Source organism: Trichechus manatus, unplaced genomic scaffold (genome assembly GCF_000243295.1).
Source record: "Trichechus manatus latirostris isolate Lorelei unplaced genomic scaffold, TriManLat1.0 scaffold00174, whole genome shotgun sequence".
In the NCBI taxonomy this organism is placed as follows: domain Eukaryota; kingdom Metazoa; phylum Chordata; class Mammalia; order Sirenia; family Trichechidae; genus Trichechus; species Trichechus manatus.
Genome location: NW_004444110.1, coordinates 3,831,281 through 3,855,328, shown reverse-complemented (window position 1 = coordinate 3,855,328; position 24,048 = coordinate 3,831,281). Strand labels below are relative to the sequence as shown.

General features: G+C 36.4%; 1 protein-coding gene across 1 annotated transcript in view; it reads left to right on the top strand.

The window, feature by feature from the left end:
- ANKRD50 (ankyrin repeat domain containing 50) overlaps positions 1–21,504 on the top strand; it is a 62,621-nt gene extending 41,117 nt beyond the window's left edge. The window contains exons 3-5 of the mRNA XM_004386859.1: positions 4,913–5,142; positions 12,984–16,534; positions 18,071–21,504. Of these exons, the coding sequence (XP_004386916.1) occupies positions 4,913–5,142; positions 12,984–16,531 (3,778 nt within the window). The 3' untranslated portion in view covers positions 16,532–16,534; positions 18,071–21,504. The remainder of the gene's footprint in view (positions 1–4,912; positions 5,143–12,983; positions 16,535–18,070) is intronic.
- Positions 21,505–24,048: the final 2,544 nt, after the last annotated feature.

Below are 24,048 nucleotides of genomic sequence, written 5' to 3'. Positions count from 1 at the left end.
AAAGACCAAAATGGATGTCAGAAGAGACTCTGAAACTTGCTCTTGAATGTCGAGTAGCTAAAGCAAAATGAAGAAATGATGAAGTAAAAGAACTGAACAGAAGATTTCAAAGGTTGGCTCGAGAAGACAAAGTAAAGTATTAGAATGACACGTGCAAAGACCTGGAGATAGAAAACCAAAAGGGAAAAACACGCTTAGCATTTCTCAAGCTGAAAGAACTGAAGGAAAAATTCAAGCCTCGAGTTGCAATAGGGAAGGATTCTTCGGGGAAAAGATTAAACGACGTAGAAAGCTTCAAAGGAAGGTGGAAGAAATACACAGAGTCATTATTCCAAAAAGAATTGGTCGACGTTCAACCATTTCAAGAGGCAGCATATGATCAGGAACCGATGGTACTGAAGGAAAAAGCCCAAGCTGCACTGAAGGCATTGGTGATAAACAAGGCTCCAGGAATTGACAGAATATCAATTGAGAGGTTTCAACAAATGGATGCAGCGCTGGAAGTGCTCACTCATCTATGCCAAGAAATTTAGAAGACAGCTACCTGGCCAATGGACTGGAAGAAATCCATATTTATGCCTATTGCCAGGAAAGATGATCCAACTGAATGGGGAAATTATTGAACAATATCATTAATATCACACGCAAGTAAAACTTTGCTGAAGATCATTCATAAGCAGCTGCAGCAGACGATCGACAGGGAACTGCCAGATATTCAAGCTGGATTCAGAAGAGAACGTGGAACCAGGGATTGCTGGAGCCATTGCTGATGTCAGATGGGTCCTGGCTGAAAGCAGAGAATACCAGAAGGATGTTTACCTATGTTTTATTGACTATGCAAAGGCATTCGACTGTGTGGATCTTAACGAATTATGGATAACATTGCGAAGAATGGGAATTCCAGAACACTTAATTGTGCTTATGTGGAACCGTACATGGATCAAGAGGCAGTTGTTTGGATAGAACAAGGGGATATTGCGTGGTTTAAAGTCAGGAAAGATGTGCCCAGGGTTGCATCCTTTCACTATACCTATTCAATGTGTATGCTGAACAAATAATCCGAGAAGGTGGACTACATGAAGAACGGGGCATCAGGATTGGAGGAAGACTCATTAACAAACTGCGTTAGCAGATGACACAGCCTTGCTTGCTGAAAGTGAAGAAGACTTGAAGAACTTACTGATGAAGATCAAAGACCACAGCATTCAGTATGGATTACACCTCAACATAAAGAAAACAAAAATCCTCACAACTGGACCGATAAGCAACATCATGATAAACGGAGAAAAAGTTGTCAAGGATTTTGTTTTTCTTGGATCCACAGTCAACACCCACAGAAGCAGAAGTCAGGAAATCAAAAGACACACTGCATTGGGCAAATCTGCTGCAAAAGACCTCTCTGAAGTGTTACAACAACAGCTAAAGCGCTGGTTAAGCCCTGGGCTGCTAGCCGAAAGGTTGACAGTTCAAACCTACCAGCCACTCCATAAGAGAAAGATGTGGCAGTCTGCTTCTATAAATATTGCAGCCTTAGAAACACTATGAGGCAATTCTGCTTTATCTTATAGGGTCACTATGAGTTGGGGTCAACTCAACAACAATGGGTTTGGGTTAATATGCATGTATACGGAGCCCTGGTGGTGCAGTGGTTGAGAGCTCGGCTGTTAACCAAAAGGTTGGCAGTTCAAATCTACCAGCTGCTCCTTGGAAACTGTATGGGGCAGTTCTACCCTGTCTTATAGGGTCCCTTTCAGTCGGAATCGACTCATTGGCAATGGGTTTGGTTTGGTTTTTTATATATGTGTATATAAGGAGCCCTGGTGGCATAGTGGTTATGTGCTCAGCTACTAACTGAAAGGTCAGCAGTTTGAACCTACCAGCAGCTCTGCAGGAGAAACGACCCGGCGATCTGCTCCTGTAAAGATTTCAGCCTAAGAAACCCTAGAGTCAGTTTTGCTCTGTCCTATAGGGTCACTATGAGTCAGAATCGACCTGATCGCACACAACAACTGTGTGTGTGTGTGTGTGTGTGTGTGACAGAGAGAGAGAGATTTTCTTTTCTTTTTGCCTCCTTAGGGCAAGGTCCAAATTTTGTAGCAGAGCTTACAAAGCTCAGCATTTACTTATTTTTGTAATTCTTTCCTTCTGCACTTGGTTCACTGGTCTTTCTCCTCTTCAAGCCTTTGCATGTACTGTCAACCTCTACTAGATTTTTATATTGTTTTCTGTGTCCTCCTCTTACTGCTACCTCTTTTTCCTGGCTTAGCTCCTTTTCCTGGCTTATTACCTTACAAAGCATTAGTTCCCAACTGCCCTGACGTCTTCCTCCCACCCCATCACTATCAAAAGTAAGTTAGGTTAGCTTCCTCTGTATTCCCATAGCAGTGTGTTATTATCTCTGAAGTGGCATTGATTATTCTATAAAGCCATTACTGGTTTTTCACCAACCTTCTTTCTGTTCATAGCAGTGGAAATACATCTGTAATGCACAATAAAGTAGATTTTTCCCAAACTTTTTAGGTGGTGTCGAGTCAGTTCCAACTAATAGCAACCCTATGTACAACAGAACGAAACACTGCCTGGTCCTGCGCCATCTTCACAATCGTTGTTATGCTTGAGCCCATTGTTGCAGCCACTGTGTCAGTCCATCTCGTTGAGGGTCTGCCTGTTTTTCGCTGACCCTCTACTTTACCAAGCATGATGTCCCTCTCCAGGGACTGGTCCCTCCTGTCAACATGTCCAAAGAACATGAGGTGAAGTCTTGCCATCCTCGCTTCTAAGGAGCATCCTGGCTATACTTCCTCCAAGACAGTTTTGTTCGTTCTTCTGGCAGTCCATGGTATATTCAATATTCTTTGCCAGCGTCATAATTCAAATGCATCAATTCTTCTTCGGTCTTCTTTGTTCATTGTCCAGCTTTCACATGCATATGAGGCAGTTAAAAGTACCACGGCTCAAGTCAGGTGCACCTTAGTCCTCAAAGTAACGTCTTTGCTTTTGAACACTTTAAAGAGGTCTTTTGCAGCAGATTTGCCGTATGCAATACCTTGTTTGATTTCTTGACTACTGCTTCCATGGGCGTTGGTTGTGGCTCCAAGTAAAATTAAATCCTTGACAACTTCAGTGTTTTCTTCATTTATCATGATGTTGCTTATTGGTTCAGTTGTGAGGATTTTTTTCCCCCCATACTTAGCATGTTCCTTCTGCAGAATTGCCCTGCTTTCCTTTTATCTTCCTAGAGAATTGTAATGGTTCTTCAAAACCTAGTTCACCATAAGCACCTAATATTTCAATATTTTTCTGACATAGTCTGCCTCCTTTACCCACTTGCCTTGATTAAGTGACCATGTAGTTGCCAGATTAATAACTTTACAACTTTTTATCATAGAACTGAGGACACTGCATTGCAGTTATTTGTTTTCCATTCTAGACTACAACACTGGCAAGTATTTATTTAGGATGTACTGTGAGAAAGGCACTATGCTAGGCTCTGAGGGTACACTGATGAGCATACTCTCTGTTTTCATGATGGTTACAGTCCAAAGGGAGAAATAGATATAAATAATATAAAATTGAAAATTTGATAATGCTGTGAAGGAGAAAAATTTGATGTTATGAAAGCATATAAATGAGATTCAACTTTGAAACTGCACATGAAAAGGTCTTCTGTAATCATATCTAATAAACGTCACTGAAAGAAGGCTAGTGTGGCTGGAGTAACATTTTAAAAAAGTTACTTTGGCTGCAGTATGAACTCATTGGAGGGGAGCAGTTGAAGGCATGTACGTTTTTATGATAGTCCAGGTGAAATAGATGAGGGTAGTTTGGACTAGGGTGATGATGTTAGAGACTGAGGTGGGTTTGAGAGAGTTTTAGAAAGAGATTGATAGGACATAATGATGAACTGAATCCTGGTGGCTACAGGATTAAAGTTAAGAGGGACGTAGAAAGGATTGTAAATTTCTGGTTTTCATAACTGGGTAGATTGTGTTCTTCACTATTTTTTGTTCAGTGTCATATTCGATATATGGCACACATCAAGTTAATATTTCTTGAGACTGAATGAGCATTGTTTTAATTTTGAGAAGGTTATATTCAACTGCTATATAAGTTACATATGTAGGAAATGCATTATTCAGTGTAATAAAACCTAATAATTTATCCTTTACTTTGAAATTTGAAGATACATCAAATGGGACCTGGACTATAGTTTCTATCTTTTTACAGTCTTTCAAAATCTGTGTGTGATAAGTTAGTATAATGTGCAATTGTTTTATAAGAGAAATGATGAAACACTTTATAAATTCAGTATTGTTGTTTTTGGGTGCCGTTGAGTCAATTCTAACTCGTAGCGAACCCATGTGACAGTAGAACTGCCCCATATGGTTTTATCGGCTCTAATCTTTACAGAAACAGATCATCATGTCTTCTCCTGCGGAGCCGCTGGGTGGGTTCTACAACCCCTGATACAATTCAGAAAACTTTTTTTCATTAAAGTTGATCTCCAGAGTTGTTTTTTTTTTTCCTCTCTTCAACACATTTTAGCCTTATTTGTAATTGCGTGTGTATTTTGTGAATAATTCAAGATTTTTATCATTGGCTCACAAAACTAGGAAGGGAATATAATATTGAACTCTAGTTTCCTTTGAGTTCCTACTGTCCTTCTCTTTAATTATGCTAAATTGTTAATATACACAAACATTTTATTGTGGAAAATGTTCTTAGTGGAAATGTAAACTAAGATGAGTACTCACTTTAAAATGAGGAATTGAAACTTGTACAATATTTTTATTCTAAAACCTTGATTTTTTTCTTAGAATGTATTTATAATTAGTAATACTAATGTTTGAATAATAAATCGTAACATCATAGACATTGACATTCAAAATGCTCCTGTGGATGTGTTTTACAGGTGTGTTCTGCTCCCTCTTTTGGGAATGAAGCCTCCCCAGCAAAGCCTCTATCTACTTGTTGATTCTGTCGATGAAGGGTGTAACATTACTGAAGGTGAACAAACGTCTACCAGCTTGTCTGGGACTGTTGCAGAGCTTTTAGCTGGTCACCATGAGTTCTTTCCACCATGGCTGTTGCTTCTCTGTTCTGCCCGAAAACAGAGTAAGGCTGTCACTAAAATGTTTACTGGTAAGCATAATTACTTACTGCCATCCTCAAGGGTCTTTCAGTGATGTGTCTCTTTGTTAGAGGAAAGTACACAGTTGGAAGTCTGATTGTTGCTTCTGCTTCTTCTACCAGCTATTCCCAACCTCACCTTTTGCGTTTGTTAGTTACATGTAAAAAAAGCCATAGAATATTTTAAGATCATTTAAACATTACATTTTTTTCAAGATTCTTTTCCTAAATGTCCTTAGTAAAGGGTAGGGGTATTTCATGCCATATTAGCTGCTACATGTCTATGCGTCTTCAGTTATTTTGCTATCGTACCATGATCAGCTTATGGTATTTCCTTGAACTAGACTGAGCGTCTTGAAAGTAAAAAAGATGCCTGTTTTTGAGACAGTGGTAGTTGATGCATTTTTCTTGGTGAGAGAAGGGAGACTGTCAGCAGTCCTGCAGGACATCTCTTAAAATATACCCTTTTCTTAACCTTTTTTCAATATGAGAGAACAGTCTATATAGTATATAAAAGTACATCATCAGAAATAAGAGGAGTCACACAGTTTATATTACAGTTGAATGATAATAAATAGTTAACTGCATTACTTTTAAATAGTTCTATATGTTTTATAATATAGTGGAAACTTACTAATTTGTTAAAATGATTTCCTGTAACCAGCTTTATTTTCCTTATCAGTTGACTCTGCTGATAAAGGCAGCACTTTTGATTTCCTTGTATAGTATTCTTTTTTGTAGTTATCGATAAAAATGTAGTTGATAAAAGGTTTGCAGTTAAAATAATAATACCAAAAAAAAAAAAACCAAGAAAGCATATCGGTTGCTGTTGAGTTGATTCCAACTCATGGCAACCCCATGTGTTGTGGGGTAGATCTGCGCTCCGTAGAGTTTTCAAGGGTTTGACCTTTGGGAAGCAGATCACCAGACCTTTATTCTGAAGCTCCTCTGAGTGGGGTCGAACTGCCAGACTTTTGGTTGGTAGTTGAGTGCGTAGCTGTTTGTACCACCCGGGGACTCCTTAAAATGATAATTGGTAATACTTATGTAACAGTTAACATGCCAGGCACAGATAAAATTGAAGCCCTTTTTGGCCTTCTATGTCCTCTCGTTTCTTTCTCTTCCTCATTAGAGGCAACCAGTATCATTAGATAATTTTATATCCTTTCAACTCGTATTTACATACTGTGTATTTTTATAGTTTACATACATGAAACACTACACATACCATCTTAGTTCTACCACTCACTGGCTGTGTGATCTTAGGCAATTTACTTAAACTTTGTTTCTCAGTTTCCTCTTCTATAAAATGGGGATTATAATGTTACTTTTCTCATAAGATTTTTGTATTAAATAACAAATATGTTTGATGTACTTACAGCAATGCCTTATATATATTAAGTGCTTTGTAAATACATTGCTGCTGTTATTATTCTTACCATTATCATACTCTTTTTTTAGCTAATCTTATTTTTAAGCCCTATTCTTATTACTGCTTATAAATCCAGTTCATTGTTTTTAACTGCTGTATAGTATTCCTTTCCGTGAGTAAATCTCTATTTTTCCATTATCCTATTCATGGACATTTAGATTGTTTTCAGTTTTTTACTGTTTCAAAAAATGCTTCGTGAACATTCTTGTACATGTCTCCTTGTGCACATGTGTTGAAGGTTTACTGTATAAACCTAGACTTGGAATTGCTGTGTTATAAGGAAGACCGAAGAAGAATTGACATTTTTGAATTACAGTGTTGGTGAAGAATATTGAATATACCACGGACTGCCAGAAGAAAGAACAAATCTGTCTTGGAAGAAGTACAGCCAGAATGCTCCTTAGAAGCAAGGGTGGTGAGACTTTGTCTCACTTCCTTTGGACATGTGATCAGGAGGGACCAGTCCCTGGAGGACATCATGCTCATTTAAGTAGAGGATCAGTGAAAAAGAGGAAGACCCTCAGTGAAATGGATTGACACAGTGGCTGTAACAATGGGCTCAAACACAGCAGTGATTCTGAGAATGGCACAGGACTGGGCAGTGTTTCATTCTGTTGTAATTAGGGTCGCTGTGAGTCAGAACCAGCTCGAAGGCACCTAACAACAACACCAGCAACCTAATTACACACACTGTCTGTATCATATTTTATTTTCTTCCTTTATCTTATTATTATTTAAAATGTATTTATATTTGTTTACTTGTCCGTCTCCTCCACTACGATATAGCCTCCATGAGAATAGGAATTTTGCCTGCCTTCTCCTTTGCTATATCTGCCCAGAATCTAGAACAGCTTCAAGCAAAGCTGTCATTCAGTTATTTTCTGGAGAATGAATAAATGAATTTTTATTTTCCTTGAACTGTATCTGGGTGGAAAAAACATAGAACTTGGAATCAGAAGGAACAGGATTACAGTCAGACTCCTTTACCCTACTCCTCCCCCGAAACGTTGTTTGTCATAAAAAAATACTGGACTGTATCGAAGCATTTGTCTATGTCTCCTTTGAAGAGATTTCCGTAGAGTTCTAGATAGGAACTGTGGGCTAAAATTTAATAATATTTCTAAAGCTATTAGTACATACTGTCACATTGCTTTCTAGAAAGATTTGTTCCTTTCCGAGAGTATTGGTTTCTCTGTATTTCCAACTGCATTAAATTATGTCTCTCTTTAATCTTTGCCAATTTTATGTATGAAAAATGGTATCTCATTTTGTTTGCACTTCTCGTTTACAATTGGATGCTTTCCCTTTTATTTTGTTTTTATCAATTTGTCTTTTTCCCCGTGAATTATTGCCTCTGACCTTTACTTATGTTTTTATCCACACTGGTGATTTTCTTATCAAATTTTAAAGAGATCTTTATATATATTAAGGCTATTTCATATTCTGTCATTCTTTGCAACTATTAAACTTCTTTTAATTATACTAATTCTTTTGAAGTGTATCTAAATTATGTTTTTACCTTTATTCCTCCAGATAAATAGCATATTTTTAAAAAATTTTAACAAGATATAAATGAACAAATAAAACTCATTAAGATTTTGTTTAAACTTTTATTTTAAATTAGGAAAAGTTTGACATATTTAAAATATGCCTTCTCTCCTTTCATGAACATAGCCTATTTCTTCATTTATTCAAGTTTTTCTCAGTTTTTCTTGTGTATGTCCTATACATTTCTTTTTGCTTATGTTTTATTTGAGATGTTTGCATTCAAAATTAGAGTTGGCAGGTACATCACCGTAGGTGGTAACATGAAGATTTTTACTGTCTAAATCAGTTTCACCAAGTTATATCTAAGAATTTAACATTTTGGAAAGAGATTTTTTCCCTTTCCTCATGTATTTACTATAATGACCAGTAGCATTTCATTAGTTAAGAGTTGATTTAATGAAAATCACTTTGGCACTTATACAAAATTTTGGCTACACATGAGGCTATAATTATAGGCTAATAGCTATTAGGCCTTGTTGTAGGACCGAAAAATATAGCAGCCCATTTGAAAACATTTTGTGTACAAAACATTAACCCTCAAAGATTTTTGAAGATTTTTATGTATGTCTATTTTATCTGATTATAAATGTAAGATATGCTTCCTATGGAAGATTTTAAAAACGATAACATTCACAAATACTCCAACATTCAGAGATAAAGTGATAATTAACCATTCTTTACACTTTGTGTTAAATTCCGTGTATTTTGCTCTACCTAGTTAAGATCATACTTTGTGACAATTTGATTTCGTGCTTTTTAAATTGAGCATTATGTAAGCCTTTTTAGTGTTGCTTCATTTTCTTTTTAATGACTATTTCAATGGCTACATAATTTATCATACTAATGTGCCAGAATTCACTCACCTTTCTTCTTGTCGTAGTGCTTTAGGTTTTATTTTCATATCTGTTGCCCCTGCGGGTCAGTAAATAGTCTCAGTGAGCATCAGTTTGTGAATACTGGCACAAGTCCTATCATCTCTGTCATTGTAATTTCACCAGCACTAAGTAGTCTCATATTCTGAGAAATATTTTTAAAAATTGAGAATTGGTCCAACAGAGAAGCAGTTCCACATTTTAGTAAAGCATGTTTTTATTCCCTGAGAAATTTTGAACATTTTAGCCTTTTCATACTGAAGTGAAAAAATGAAAATCTGCTTTGATAGCAATAATTTAAAGTGTGCATGTTCATGGAAAGGGAATTATATGGATATTGGGTCAAAAGTTGCAATTTTTTAAATATAATTATTTTCAATAACTTTAACTCAAGATATTCAAATTGTTGGTCAACAGATATTTTTAGTTCTGTTTTAATAAACAGATAACTACTGTTTGTGGTGAACATAATAATTTCCTCTATTCAAATTCATATTATTAAGTAGTTAGATTTGGAGAAGCGTTATTGTTTAATTTGCAAACATTTTGTACCTACTGTCTGTGAAATTCTCTACTTATTTTCTTTTAGAATTCTATGTGTCTACCTCCCCCCGGTCACGTTCACATATTCTCTTTGACAGCTTTCTATTCACATTCCCATCTTAATAAAAAGAACAAAGTTCAAAGTCAAACAAAACAGTCAGAATTCTGGTGCTATCCTTTACTAGCTATGTGACTTTGTGCAATTTGTATAACCTTTCTGAGCTTTAACTTCCTCATTTTTAGATAGGGAGACTTAACATGGGTTTGACATAAAATGAAGTTATCTATGAGATGTACTTAAAATGCTGCCTTAAAAATAGTTGAATCTCAGTGAATGTTGAATAGTTTCATTCTCTTCTCAGAAACTGAACTTGTTCCTGTGGAGATTTAATCTAGCTTCTAAATTATCTCAAGGTTTCCATCATAATATCTTGGTTAATTAGATTTAAATTATAGATATTTATAATAGCTTATGTGATCTTTCATGTAAATCAGAAAGTATGTACAAGATCGATTCAGGAGCTGTAAAATGCTATATAAATGTAGGATAGTATCATTTTTAAAAATAACTTTTTAAATTAGCATGCCAAGTATTTTCCCTTTTCCAACTTAAATTGTTTTAATGAATGTATAAACACACGAAGTTTTGAAAGCAAGTCGTTTTATAACACTGGTAAATATAGATTGCTACAAGTTTCTAGCCATGTTTACTTCCTTCTTAGGTCAGGAGTGTCTTTTTTCAAAATTGAAATTTTTCTTTTGAAATTATTTGTGTTAAGGATTTAATGATGAGTTGTGTATACATAGAAAATTTATTAAAGGTAAATTAAAATTGTCTGATAAACTTGAGATTTTTTAGTGTGATTAAAACAAAGTAGAAAATAAAAATTATAAAGTAGGTAAATTGAATGTATCAAGGTTGAAAAAATAATATTCTTTTTAACTTGATGTGTGACCAGAAACATTCTTTCAAATGATTTTGTAACTCACTGGGATGCCAGGAACAACATTTGGGACTGATTTGTTATGATATGTAAGAAGATTTAATACATCAGAGAGAGAGATATTTGAACTCCTGTTAGATATAAAGTGAAATATCATTGAAAACATTTACAGAATGCAGAAGTATGGAAAGGGACTGGGATGGTCAGTCGTTCTTTTGTTTTGTACAGATCTTAAGGCTATATATTATCATTTTAGATTATTTGAACCAATGAATGCATAATAAATGAGACTTAAGGTATTTGCTAATTAGAAAGTTATTTGAAGGATAATTGTCGAGTTTTACAAAATAGTTTTCTGTTCAGAAATTGTACTCAGTTTAGCTTTTTGAAGATGCAACGGTAAACAAAATACCAAAATTGTAATAATTTTATGCTCCTTATATTTTTAATATCCCACTTAGTTCTGCCTAGACTTGGTAAGGATAGCCTCTCTCTCTCTCTGAATATATGTGTGTGTATGTGTGTTTAAAGCTGTGTGTGCTACCCAAAGGCCTAATATATGTTCCAAACCCACTGCTGAGTCCTTTCCAACTCATAGCGACCCTATTGGACAAAGCAGAACTGCCCCCATAGGGTTTCCAAGGCTGTAATCTTTACGGAAGCAGACTGCTGCATCTTTCTTCTGGAGAGTGGCTGGTGGGTTAGAACCACCGAACTACCGGTTAGCAGCTGAGTGCTTTAACCACTGTGCCACCAGGGCTCTTTTAACATATGTTAGGATAGCACAAATGGTTAAGCACTCTGCTACTAGTCAGCAAGTTGGTGGTTTGAACCCACCCAAAAGGGGCTTTGTCCACCTAAGCACCTCAAAGTTAGTATTACAAAGCTGAATTTATCGGTTTCTCTCTGAAGTTATTATTTATCTTTCAGTGATCAAGTTTTCCATTCTTTTGGCCAACTCAGACATTAACGTCAACTTTGACTCCTCCTTTTCTCTTTCCATCTTCGTATTACCAACCTGATGCCATAGAGTCGATTCCGACTCATAGTGACCCTATAGGACAGATTAGAACTTCCCCATAGGATTTCCAAGGAGCGACTGGTGAATTTGAACTGATGACCTTTTGGTTAGCAGCCAAGCCCTTAACTGTTCTCAAATCCATGCTTTGTTTTTGTCCTTGCTGCTGCAACTGCCACAGTAGTTCAGGGCCTTCATTATCTCATCTAGATTTTATCACAACCCCTCTGAAACGTTTTATGTAACTCCAGCCCTTCTGTATCTACCTTTAGTGATATTAGAATGGTCTTTCAAAATGCAAATATGGTCAGTCTTAATTGCCTTGGTCAAAATTCCTCACCAGCTTCTCATCACAAAATTAAAAGTCCCTGACGTATAGTCGGTAATATATATACATATATATATGTTTGATTTATTTAATTGAGTAAAGCATTATTGCTCAGTATAAAACGACTAATCAATGCGGAATTTCTAGTTTTACATCTCTTACGTGAATTCACTCATTGAGCAGTTTTTTCTTCAGTAAGGTGAATGCACAATTGTTTAATAAAAATCATGGTGCCACCTCCCTTCAGAAAATGAAATTATGGTTCCCTTTAAAGAACTTAAAGTGAGTTTCGAATAGGTGTAACTAGTATATTTTTAAAGTGGTTCGAATTTTCTTAAGTTGCTTTATTTTTACATTGCTGAAGAATTGTTAATAATATCTGACCTAGTTGCATTTAAAATGGTTCAAGCTATTTATTGACAATCTGAGATTGTATTTAATAGTATGTAAAGTAATATAAACAATAATGATGGGTGGTGTTCTAATTGAATGAAATATTCAATCCCATAATTAAACCTAGTGTATATTCAAATGTAGGAGTGTAAATATATAAATTAATCATATGAAAAAGATCAACCTTTAAAAACAAAAAAACTTTTTAATCGTTAGGGAGTTCAGGAAATCTTAACAAGGTGTTTTCGTGGATATGTAAGATTGTCTAATGCTTAGTATCTCGTATTTCTGAAGTTGAGAGGAGCACTGAGCCACTTAAAGAGTAAGAAATAGTTCCATTTGTAGATAGGAAAATAAAATAGTTCATCTGCTATCAATTTTTTTTTTATCAGAAATGGGAAAAACTGTTTGATTTACATACTAAACCCGTTGCCGTTGAGTCGATTTCAACTTATAATGACCCGTAGTATAGAGTAGAACTGCCCCATAGGGTTTCCAAGGCTGCAGATTTTAGGGAAGCAGACTGCCGCATCTTTCTCCTGCGGAATGGCTGGTGGGTTCAAACCGCCAACCTTTCAGTCAGCAGTGGCGCACTTAACTACTGCACCACCAGGGCTCCTTCAATTTACATACTAATGGGTATTATTAATTGATTTGTTCACTAGTAATTTTTTTTTCCTGAAAATCAGGACACTGAAGATGTTCTTTTTGAATATATGACAACTTCTATAATAATTTACCACTGATGACACCTACTTCTTTGTTTCTTCTCTAGGTTTTCGAAAAATAAGTTTAGATGACCTTCGGAAGGCATATATTGTCAAGGATGTCCAACAGTACATTCTTCATCGTTTAGATCAAGAAGAAGCTTTGCGACAACACCTCACAAAAGAAACCGCAGAGATGTTAAATCAACTGCACATTAAGAGCAGTGGATGCTTTCTTTATCTAGAACGGGTTCTAGATGGAGTTGTAGAAAATTTTATTATGTTAAGAGAGATCCGTGATATTCCAGGAACTCTGAATGGTCTGTATCTCTGGCTGTGTCAAAGACTTTTTGTAAGAAAACAGTTTGCAAAGGTTCAGCCTATTTTGAATGTTATTCTTGCAGCCTGTCGACCTTTGACCAGCACGGAATTATATCATGCAGTATGGACTAAAAATATGTCATTAACCTTGGAAGACTTCCAACGCAAATTAGATGTCCTCTCCAAACTTCTTGTTGATGGACTAGGAAACACTAAAATACTGTTTCACTATAGTTTTGCAGAGTGGCTTCTGGATGTGAAACACTGTACTCAGAAATATTTATGTAACGCAGCAGAAGGACACAGAATGTTGGCTATGAGTTATACCTGTCAAGCCAAGAATTTAACACCATTGGAAGCACAAGAATTTGCATTGCACTTAATTAATTCAAACTTACAGTTAGAAACAGCTGAGTTAGCTCTGTGGATGATATGGAATGGTACACCTGTCAGAGACTCTCTGTCTACTTTAATACCCAAGGAACAAGAAGTTCTACAGCTGTTGGTTAAAGCTGGTGCTCACGTCAACAGTGAAGATGATCGCACATCGTGCATAGTCAGACAAGCCTTAGAAAGAGAAGATTCCATCCGGACATTATTAGATAACGGAGCTTCAGTAAATCAGTGTGATTCAAATGGGAGAACATTACTGGCTAATGCTGCATACAGTGGCAATCTTGATGTAGTGAATTTACTTGTCTCTAGGGGAGCGGACTTAGAGATAGAAGATGCTCATGGACATACACCACTCACCCTAGCCGCTAGACAAGGACATACCAAGGTGGTTAATTGTTTGATTGGGTGTGGAGCAAATATTAATCATACTGATCAAGATGGTTGGACAGCATTAAGATCTGCTGCTTGGGGTGGCCATACTGAAGTCGTTTCTGCCCTACTTTATGCTGGTGTAAAAGTGGATTGTGCAGATGCTGATAGCCGAACAGCTTTAAGAGCAGCAGCATGGGGAGGACATGAGGATATTGTACTGAATTTGCTGCAACATGGTGCTGAAGTCAACAAAGCTGATAATGAAGGTAGAACTGCTTTGATAGCAGCAGCATACATGGGACATAGAGAGATTGTGGAACACCTACTGGACCATGGAGCAGAAGTAAATCATGAGGATGTTGACGGCAGGACTGCGCTTTCTGTGGCTGCGCTTTGTGTGCCTGCAAGTAAAGGGCACGCATCAGTTGTTAGCCTTCTCATCGATCGAGGTGCTGAAGTAGATCATTGTGATAAAGATGGCATGACTCCACTGCTGGTAGCTGCGTATGAAGGACATGTTGATGTGGTTGACTTGCTTCTAGAGGGTGGAGCAGACGTAGATCACACAGATAACAATGGTCGCACACCCCTTTTAGCAGCAGCATCTATGGGTCATGCTTCCGTTGTAAATACACTTTTGTTTTGGGGTGCAGCTGTGGATAGTATTGATAGTGAAGGTAGGACAGTCCTCAGCATAGCTTCAGCACAAGGAAATGTTGAAGTGGTACGTACTTTACTGGATAGAGGGTTAGATGAAAATCACAGAGATGATGCTGGATGGACACCTTTGCACATGGCAGCTTTTGAAGGTCACAGATTAATATGTGAAGCACTTATTGAGCAAGGTGCTAGAACAAATGAGATTGATAATGATGGGAGAATACCTTTCATATTAGCTTCACAAGAGGGTCATTATGATTGTGTTCAAATATTATTAGAAAATAAATCCAACATTGATCAAAGAGGTTATGATGGAAGAAATGCACTGCGGGTGGCTGCCTTAGAAGGACACAGAGACATTGTTGAATTACTTTTTAGCCATGGAGCTGATGTTAACTACAAAGATGCTGATGGTAGACCTACACTTTATATTTTGGCCTTAGAAAACCAACTTACAATGGCTGAGTATTTTTTAGAAAATGGTGCAAATGTAGAAGCAAGTGATGCTGAAGGAAGGACAGCACTTCACGTTTCCTGCTGGCAAGGCCACTTGGAAATGGTGCAGGTTCTGATAACCTACCATGCTGATGTCAATGCTGCAGACAACGAAAAGCGATCTGCTTTGCAGTCTGCTGCCTGGCAAGGCCATGTGAAAGTGGTTCAGCTTCTGATTGAGCATGGTGCCGTCGTCGACCATACGTGTAATCAAGGTGCAACTGCACTCTGTATTGCGGCCCAGGAAGGGCACATTGATGTTGTGCAGGTTTTATTAGAGCACAGTGCTGATCCAAACCATGCTGATCAATTTGGACGCACTGCTATGCGTGTTGCAGCCAAAAATGGACATTCCCAAATAATTAAATTATTAGAAAAATATGGTGCGGCTAGTTTGAATGGTTGTTCTCCATCTCCTGTTCACACAATGGAGCAAAAACCTCTCCAATCAGCGTCTTCAAAAATGCAGTCCTTAACAATTAAATCAAATAGCTCTGGTAGCACTGGTGGAGGGGATATGCAGCCTTCATTGCGTGGTTTACCTAATGGGCCAGCCCATGCATTCAGTTCTCCTTCAGAATCTCCAGATTCTACAGTTGATCGTCAGAAGTCCTCACTGTCAAACAATTCCCTGAAAAGCTCAAAAAATTCTTCTTTGAGAACCACTTCATCTACAGCAACAGCTCAAACAGTGCCCATTGATAGCTTTCATAACTTGTCATTCACAGAACAAATTCAGCAGCATTCATTGCCACGCAGTAGAAGTCGACAGTCAATTGTTTCCCCATCTTCCACAACACAGTCCTTAGGACAGAGTCATAATTCACCGAGTAGTGAGTTTGAGTGGAGTCAAGTAAAGCCCAGTTTGAAGTCAACGAAAGCAAATAAAGGAGGGAAATCAGAAAATTCCAGCAAACCAGGGCCTGCTGGGAAAAAATCTAAACAGAGCAATTCTTCACAGCCAAAGGTTTTAGAATACGAAATGACTCAATTTGATAAGAGAGGACCCACAGCCAACTGTGGGACTAGTGTACCACCTAAACAAATGCCAGCAGACTCTCAGTGCAAAATTATGGTACCTTCAAATCAGCAGGAAATTGGTCGTTCTCAACAGCAGTTTCTTATTCACCAACAAAGTGGGGAACAGAAGAAGAGAAACGGAATAATGACAAATCCAAATTATCATCTTCAAAGCAACCAGGTTTTTCTTGGCAGAGTTTCAGTCCCACGAACAATACAAGATAGAGGGCATCAGGAAGTGTTAGAAGGGTATCCTTCCTCAGAGACAGAATTAAGCCTTAAACAAGCCCTGAAGCTTCAGATTGAGGGTTCTGACCCTAGCTTCAACTACAAGAAGGAAACACCATTATAAAAGGTAAAACTTCATCCATGTAAAGAATACCAAAACTATATATAGTTCCCTCTATGTTAGAGGACTCTCTTCCCTGTTATTCACCCCTCACCTTCTCATCTCTATCCAGGTGTCATCTGATACTCTTAACATTTGAATTCTCCCATCCACACCACTCCTTTTCCCCATTCCTGGTTTGTTTTATACAAAGCACTTGTTATTTTACATACTTTATATGTTTTACTTATTTATTATGTTTATTATTTGTCTTCCCCAACTAAAGCGTAAGCTTAGTGAGGGTAGGATTTTTATCTGTTTTCTGCTATACCGTGTACTTGGAATAGTGCTTGGATCTATGGTCATAATCAGTAAAATTTGTTGATTAAGTGAATGAATGAATGAATGAATATACTATTCATGGATCCCAGATTAAGAATTACTTCCTATTCAATCATTTCCCCCTCTTAAAAGATCTTTGATGGTGACAGAGGAACGGGTTATCCCTGTAATATTCATCTTGATTTGAATAAAATTATGCAGCACTTTAGTAGATAGTAGGTAAAATTAATTTCCTTCCTTTTCACCCTAGAAGAAGTCAAAGACTTAACCAACAAGAGGTGATTTTTATTATGACAGATCTCTTTTAAGAATTCCCCAGGTAGTATTTCCACACAGCAGGAATAAGTGTGGAAAAATGATAAATGGACGTATTGGAAGATGGGTATTTAGAGCCCGTTAGATTTAGATTAAAGAATTAAACGTATAAACCCTAAAATATTCCTACTTATTAAATGAAAACATCTTTCCTCCCCACCACACAATGCATCACTAATTATATTGAGGAAGTTTATGAGAAAATAGTTAGGTACATAGTTTTTATATTATGGATTTTTTTTCAGAAGCAGATTTCCTATACTGGAGATAAATCGGAAGATCTCGTTAGCAATCTTTGCAAGGTTGTACTACAAGTCTGTTTATTTCACTTAACCATTTTTCTGCTTCTAACACAATTGCACTTTCTTTTAGCAAACTGAAATTTCTCACATGTATTTCTTCTGTCTTTGGGAATATACTTTAGGTGAAACATCATTATAAATAAATTCCCTATATATCTTCTAATAATAAACATGCTTCATGTGAATCTAGGAAAGACCAGGCAAATCTTAATTCAAAAATAATTTTATTAGGTAGTTAATTGTCCAGTGTGATTTATTTTAAAGTTATTTAGTTCTGATCGTACTTTTTGTAAAAGCAAAGTGTAAGTATATGTATTAAACAGTAAAACAAACATGAATTAAAGTAAACATTTTGTGGAAGCTTTAGAAGTGACTCATAAGTTGAATAATGAATCTCTAATAGGCAAGATCACTTTGTGCTTTATGTAGCAAAATATATATATACATATGCACACATACACATACATGCATATGTCTACGTACAGACATTTATGAGTGCATACGTATGTATATATTCTTATATAAGGTCTTAAAACTATTGGTAGTTATACAGTAAGTACAATACAGATATTAATCTAACTTTTTTTAACTTTTGCATCATTAGTTTCCTGTTCTGTGAAACAGAAGACATTGTGATTGGAGTGGTGCTTCAGTTACTGGATGAAAACATAAAATGCCTGTTGATTTGCTGAAAAAAAAATGAAGAATGTGATATCTGCAGTACAGTTACCTTAATTACTGTGCCTACATAGTAAGGCTGCCTTCTCAGTGTAACCCTCTGTGCTTCAGAAATTTCATTTTGTGTGCTTTGTATTTACTACACAAGAATAAGCACTTTTTTTTTTTTTTTTAATGCAGATATATACTGCAGTTCCCTGATAAAAGCTAAAAAAAATTCTGAGTAAAGTATTTTAAGTTAAGAGTTGATACATGCTCGTGTGCCATGGTCAAGTATATGTGAAAAGGCAGTGTTCTTTGTATTTATTTTTTTTTCTTTTTATGGCAAAAGAAACTTAAGCATATTGTTTCAGTCACGTTTGCATTGTTGTAGTGTATGGACTGTTTCTTGTATCTTTAAAAATAATGTTGCTCAATAAAATAAATTTCGCAACCGTTTTATGTTCACTACACCTTCTGCATTGGATAAAAGTAAGTTTCTATATAAATGCCATATTGAGGTAAAAAATGGTTTATTGACAGATTTTTTTTTTTTTTTTTTTAAATTCTAGTATTTTTAGGGAGCTACTCTAAGTAGTTTTTAAGTCTGGATTTTCCCAGTAGAATCCTCATCTCTGCTGAGAGTGTCCAAAATGGAAAGAAACAAACAGCAGACAGCAGGCAGAACAAAGTTCTGTTTCGTTCGCTGGGATGCTACTTCACCTTCCACTCACTTGTCATTCCACCTCCAAGAAGACAGACCGTCATTCCTGAGGCGTGAAAATTCTCGGGGAAAAATCTGTGCCTCAGTTGCACGTGTGTGCAGAGGGCAGTACAGCTATCTGAGGGTAGATTTGGGATCCCTGAAGAGTTCATTGACCCTTATTTCTCTCGTCCTTCCAGTTAAGAAAATGTAATTTACCATTATAAATATTAATGCTGGTTTCTGTCTCAGCTGTTTTTATTTTGTAAATCATTGCATGACCAAAAGAGCCCCTGCTCAAAGTCAGTTGGATCAGTTTTAATGGTTTAGTTGGATGATGATTCTTAACAAAATAATATGTGCTGTCCTTCACAGGTTATACCACTAACCCATCAGTCATAGCACACATGTATTTTTTTTATTATTTGATAAATAATAGTGATGGATTTGCACTTTTCTATTTACATACTCTTCCCCATTCTTTTGACAGTTTGCATGCAGGGTGGCTCAGTGCCAGGGTTAAGGGTGAAGTCTCTGACCGAAAAAAGCGAAGTTGACTGGTTCAGCTGAGCATGTGACCCACAGCCTTGGCCCCCTGGATGCACTCCAAACCAGTGGCTCTAACTTTAGATGGGTTGGTGTGTGTATGTCTGGGAAGATAAGCACAATTGTTTAGAAGCCGAGGTTGTGGGGTTTGATCTTTGAATGAGCCCTGTTAATCTTGAAAAACAAAAACTATTCTTTCCATGTGCTGTCGATAAGGAGGAATGAAGAAAAAATTTGGAGATTCAGCACAAAACCATTGCTACTACTAGAAAAATCTTTGTAATATGACATAATAACAGAGGTCAGTAATGTCATCTTCGTATATGAAGGACACGTGAAGCATTATACACAGAAATGTGTGATTTGTTGTGGCAAATACTCCACTTGAATCTTAGTGTAAGGCTTTTCTTTAAAGTCAGCAAAACCCATTTTGTTTATGTCATTGATATGTCATAATCAGGAATAGAAGGTAAATTCAGTCAATATTAAGGTGACATGGCAATACTGATAACTCGAATGTGAATGTTTCAAGTATTGAATTCTTGTCCCTATGGGACATTTATTAGATACACTTAATAGAACTCTTGCAAAGTAGCCTTAAGAGTTTCAGTGATTCTTTTAATAAATATGAACACATCCTATTAAACTAGTTTTAATCGTGTCTCAAATACAGTACATTTACAACACTGTAGAAGATGAAATTCTAATTTCTTATTAGGTGTATTTTTCTTCAGAAAGAACCCTGAAAGCTGCCAGTTTTTCTGTTAACCTTGAATTATTGGAATTATATTTATTTAATTTTATTGTTTGTTACAAAAATGCACCTTGTGGCCAAAGGGCAGAGATATGACTCGTTACATAAGGGATTTATGTTTTTCAAAGAGCTGAATGTTTTCATATCCATAGTATATACACTTGAAACAGTTGGTAGGAAGAGAAGCTGTTGGAAAAACATGGTTATCAAAAGTAAGTGTTCCTCTGGATGTTTTTATAGAAATTATTTTTTAGAATAGGTCCTAAATGGCTTTCAGTTAGGATACGGATGATGAGGGTGCTGGCGATGCCCTGCCTTGCTTACTGGTTTCTCTGGGGGATTGAATGTCATGACTGAAAATGCCTTCTGTTCCATTAAGAAGAACAAATCTAGTCCCCCAGGTATAAAACTCCTAAATAGCTATTTTTGAAATGAAAATGTTTAAATTTTGTAAATCAGCTGTTGCCACTATACAACTATGATGCCATGTGCTTATAACATGTTTATAACTTTGCATCTGTTCCCATTCCATAAAAGTCATGAGTTGATAATAAGGGAAGTGATAAAATACAGTAATTAAAAATAAAAATCTGAAGGTTTGTTGGAAAGGTCTTGGAAGGAAAATTGACCAGAACTCTTTAGTGTGTGCTGCAGCGTACATCCCTGTCTTTTGTCCCTCGCCCCCTCTCCACCCCAACCGGAATCCTCACTAAAAAGAGTTCACTACTTAAAAAACAGGAGTAAGTACTTTTCTCAATATTATTTTGGCTATGCAAATGTTTGTTGTGCTTAATGTCCTCCATTTACACTTCTCAGCAAATGTAGTTGCAGACAAAAGCTTTCTTTTTTGGTTTGAGGTCTGTAAATAGCCTAAACTGTACATTGAATTTCACATTGTAAAAGTTTTATTATATTCCTTGTATTATATTATGCAAAAATCCCTATGTATATGAAAATGCATAATAAATATATTTGCTTTACAGAGGATATCTTGTTTGAATTTTATGCTTGGAGCTGCAGAGCATGCATGACTTGCTTAAGTTAGGTGTTTTTTGTTTTCTTTTTTTAAAGAAGTTAGTTTAAGTAAATACTAAGCAAATGATTTGGAAACACTTTACAAAGAAAAACATTAGGTAGAAAATGTCCAAAGGAAAGTGTTAAAAAGATTAGTCCTTTTATCTTCTTAAAGCTTTGATACAGATTTAATGTTCTTTTTCTTTTTTTCTTTTCTCCTGACTGATAATATAGCTCACATCTCAGGTTTCATAACTGAGAATTGCAATAATCCAATAATACATTGTGTGCATATATGCTTCTTTAATGGTCAGAATATGGCCATTTTATATTTGACATTTTTTAGGTTTTATTACAAACATGGGAAACCCTGGTGATGTAGTGATTAAGAGCTCGGCTGCAAACCAAAAGGTAGCAGTTCGAATCTACCAGCCACTCCTTGGAAACCCTATGGGGCAGTTCTACTCTGACCTATAGGGTTGCTATGAGTTGGAATCAACTCAGCAGCAACAGGTTTGGGTTTTTGGTTACTACAAACATGATCGTTTTCTAAAAATGTCTGTGTGTTCTTCACTCACTTCTTCATGACCTGTTTTCCTCTCCAGAACACAGTAGCATGTATAGATATGTATGCTCCAGTGAGGTTTCTGAAAAGGCCAACGGTATTTTCTGTTAATTTTACAATTACAGGGTTGTTCCTCAGTAGTTTGCTTATTCATTTTCTCTATAAATTTGTTGGGGTAATAAAAACATTATCTTAAAAAATTTAATAGCCTAATGACAAAATGTTTAAGCAAAAAATAGATGGCATACATAGAATTTTTAAATAAACTAGTTGACTGGATAAACATGTATGGAGTTTTCTACTTGGTGGTCCAAAGAAACACACTGTGAGAATTTGGCAATGACTAAACGTTTTCACCCTTTTGCCCTCGCAGTTGGAAAAATTCCAGCTAATAGTAATGTGATTCATACTGAAGGATTAGATTGCTGAGTTTCTGGGAAAGTTTGATCAAGCAAGTACATGCATCCATCTCACTTTTAAGATACAGCTTCTGCTTGCCAGTGTTGCTGTTATGATAAAATTTAAATTATCCAATATTAAAATGGGGTCATTTGAGGTATACTGCATGTTTAGATTTACACTCTTAAATGTCCACTATCATTACCACATTGGCAAAATGTAGCTAAATTCTGAGATTATATTCTTAGACGATATTTGTAGCATTTAGAAGACTCCTGTGTACTTACGGCTTTTACTTAGTCGAAGATACATGAAAGTTGATATAATAGTGTATTCCAGTAGAATTCATGCTGTATTTTTAATGGCTGGGCCTGCTACTCTCTCCTATTTTGTTGTAAACTTGTCTTTAAATACATATACAGGGAAAAACACAAATCCTAAGTTACCATGCTATAGATTTTTACAAACTGAACATACCTGTTTAACCACCGCCCTAATCAAGTTGTAGTCCGTAATCATGATCTCAGAAACCTCCTTTGCCACTTCGCAAACATTATTCCCAACAAACAAAACCACTATTCTGACTTTAATCGTTATATATTAGTATAGGCCACATTTAACTTTGTGTAAATGCAATCGAACAATATGTGCTTTTTGTGCTGGTTTCTTTCCCTTAGCATTAAACCAAAAAAGTCAAACTCATGGTTGTCAAGTTAATTCTAACTCGTGGCAACCCTATGTGTTACACAGAGTAGAACTGCTTTATAGGGTTTTCTTGGCTGTTAGCTTTATGGAAGCAGATTGCCAAGCCTTTCTTCACAGCACCACTGGGTGAGTTTGAATCACCCACCTTTAGGTTAGTAGTCAAGACAGACTGTGCCACCCAGGGACCTCCCTTAACATTATGTTCATGGAATCATCTACATTATGTAGCAGTGGTTTACTCTTTTTCATTGCTGTATAGTATTAGGTGTTTTTCTAATTGCTATATGATATTCCATTGTGTGAATACACCATACTTTTTTTCAATCCATTTTACTTCTAATGAACATTTGGGTTGTGTACAGTTTTGGGCTTTTAAGAATACTGCAGGCAGTAACATTTTTGTACATATCTTTTGGTGTCTATATGCATACATTTCTTTTTAATATATCAGTGTGAGTGAAATTACTTGGTCTGAATGGAATATGTGTGTCTTAGTCATCTAGTGCTGCTCTAACAGAAATACCACAAGTGGATGGCTTTAACAAAGAGAAGTTTATTCTCTCACAGTCCAGTAGGCTACAAGTCCAAATTTAGGGTGTCAGCTCCAGGGGAAGTCTTTCCCCATCAACTCTTGAGGAAGGTCCGTGTCATCAATCTTTCTTTGGTCTGGGAGCTTCTCTGCACAGGAACCTCAGTTCCAAAGGACGCGCTCTGCTCCTGGTATGCTTTCTTGGTGGTATGAGGTTCCCACGTGTCTCTTCTTGCTCCTCTCTTTTATATCTCAAAAGAGATTGGCTTAAGACACTCTCCAATCTTGTAGACATCATCAGTATAAACTCATCATAGTGACAGAGTTTCTAACACATAAGGAAATCACATCAGATTATGCAATCATACAATACTGGGAATCATGACCTAGCCAAGCTGGAAGATATTTTTGGTGACACAATTCAATCCATGACAATGTGTGATAAACTTTAACAGATAGTGCCAAACAGTTTTCCAAAGTGTTTGTGTACCAACAGTATACAAGCATTTCTATTGCCCTACATCCTTACCAGCATTTGGTATAGTTTTTTTCTTTTTTGTTCCTCTGATTGTGTACTAGTACATATACTTCTCACTTATCAATTCTCTCATTATCTAACTTTTTGCATTTACGACAACAGTAAAAAATCTACTGTCTTAGTTACCTAGTGCTGTAATAACAGAAATACCACAAGTGGATGGCTTCAACAA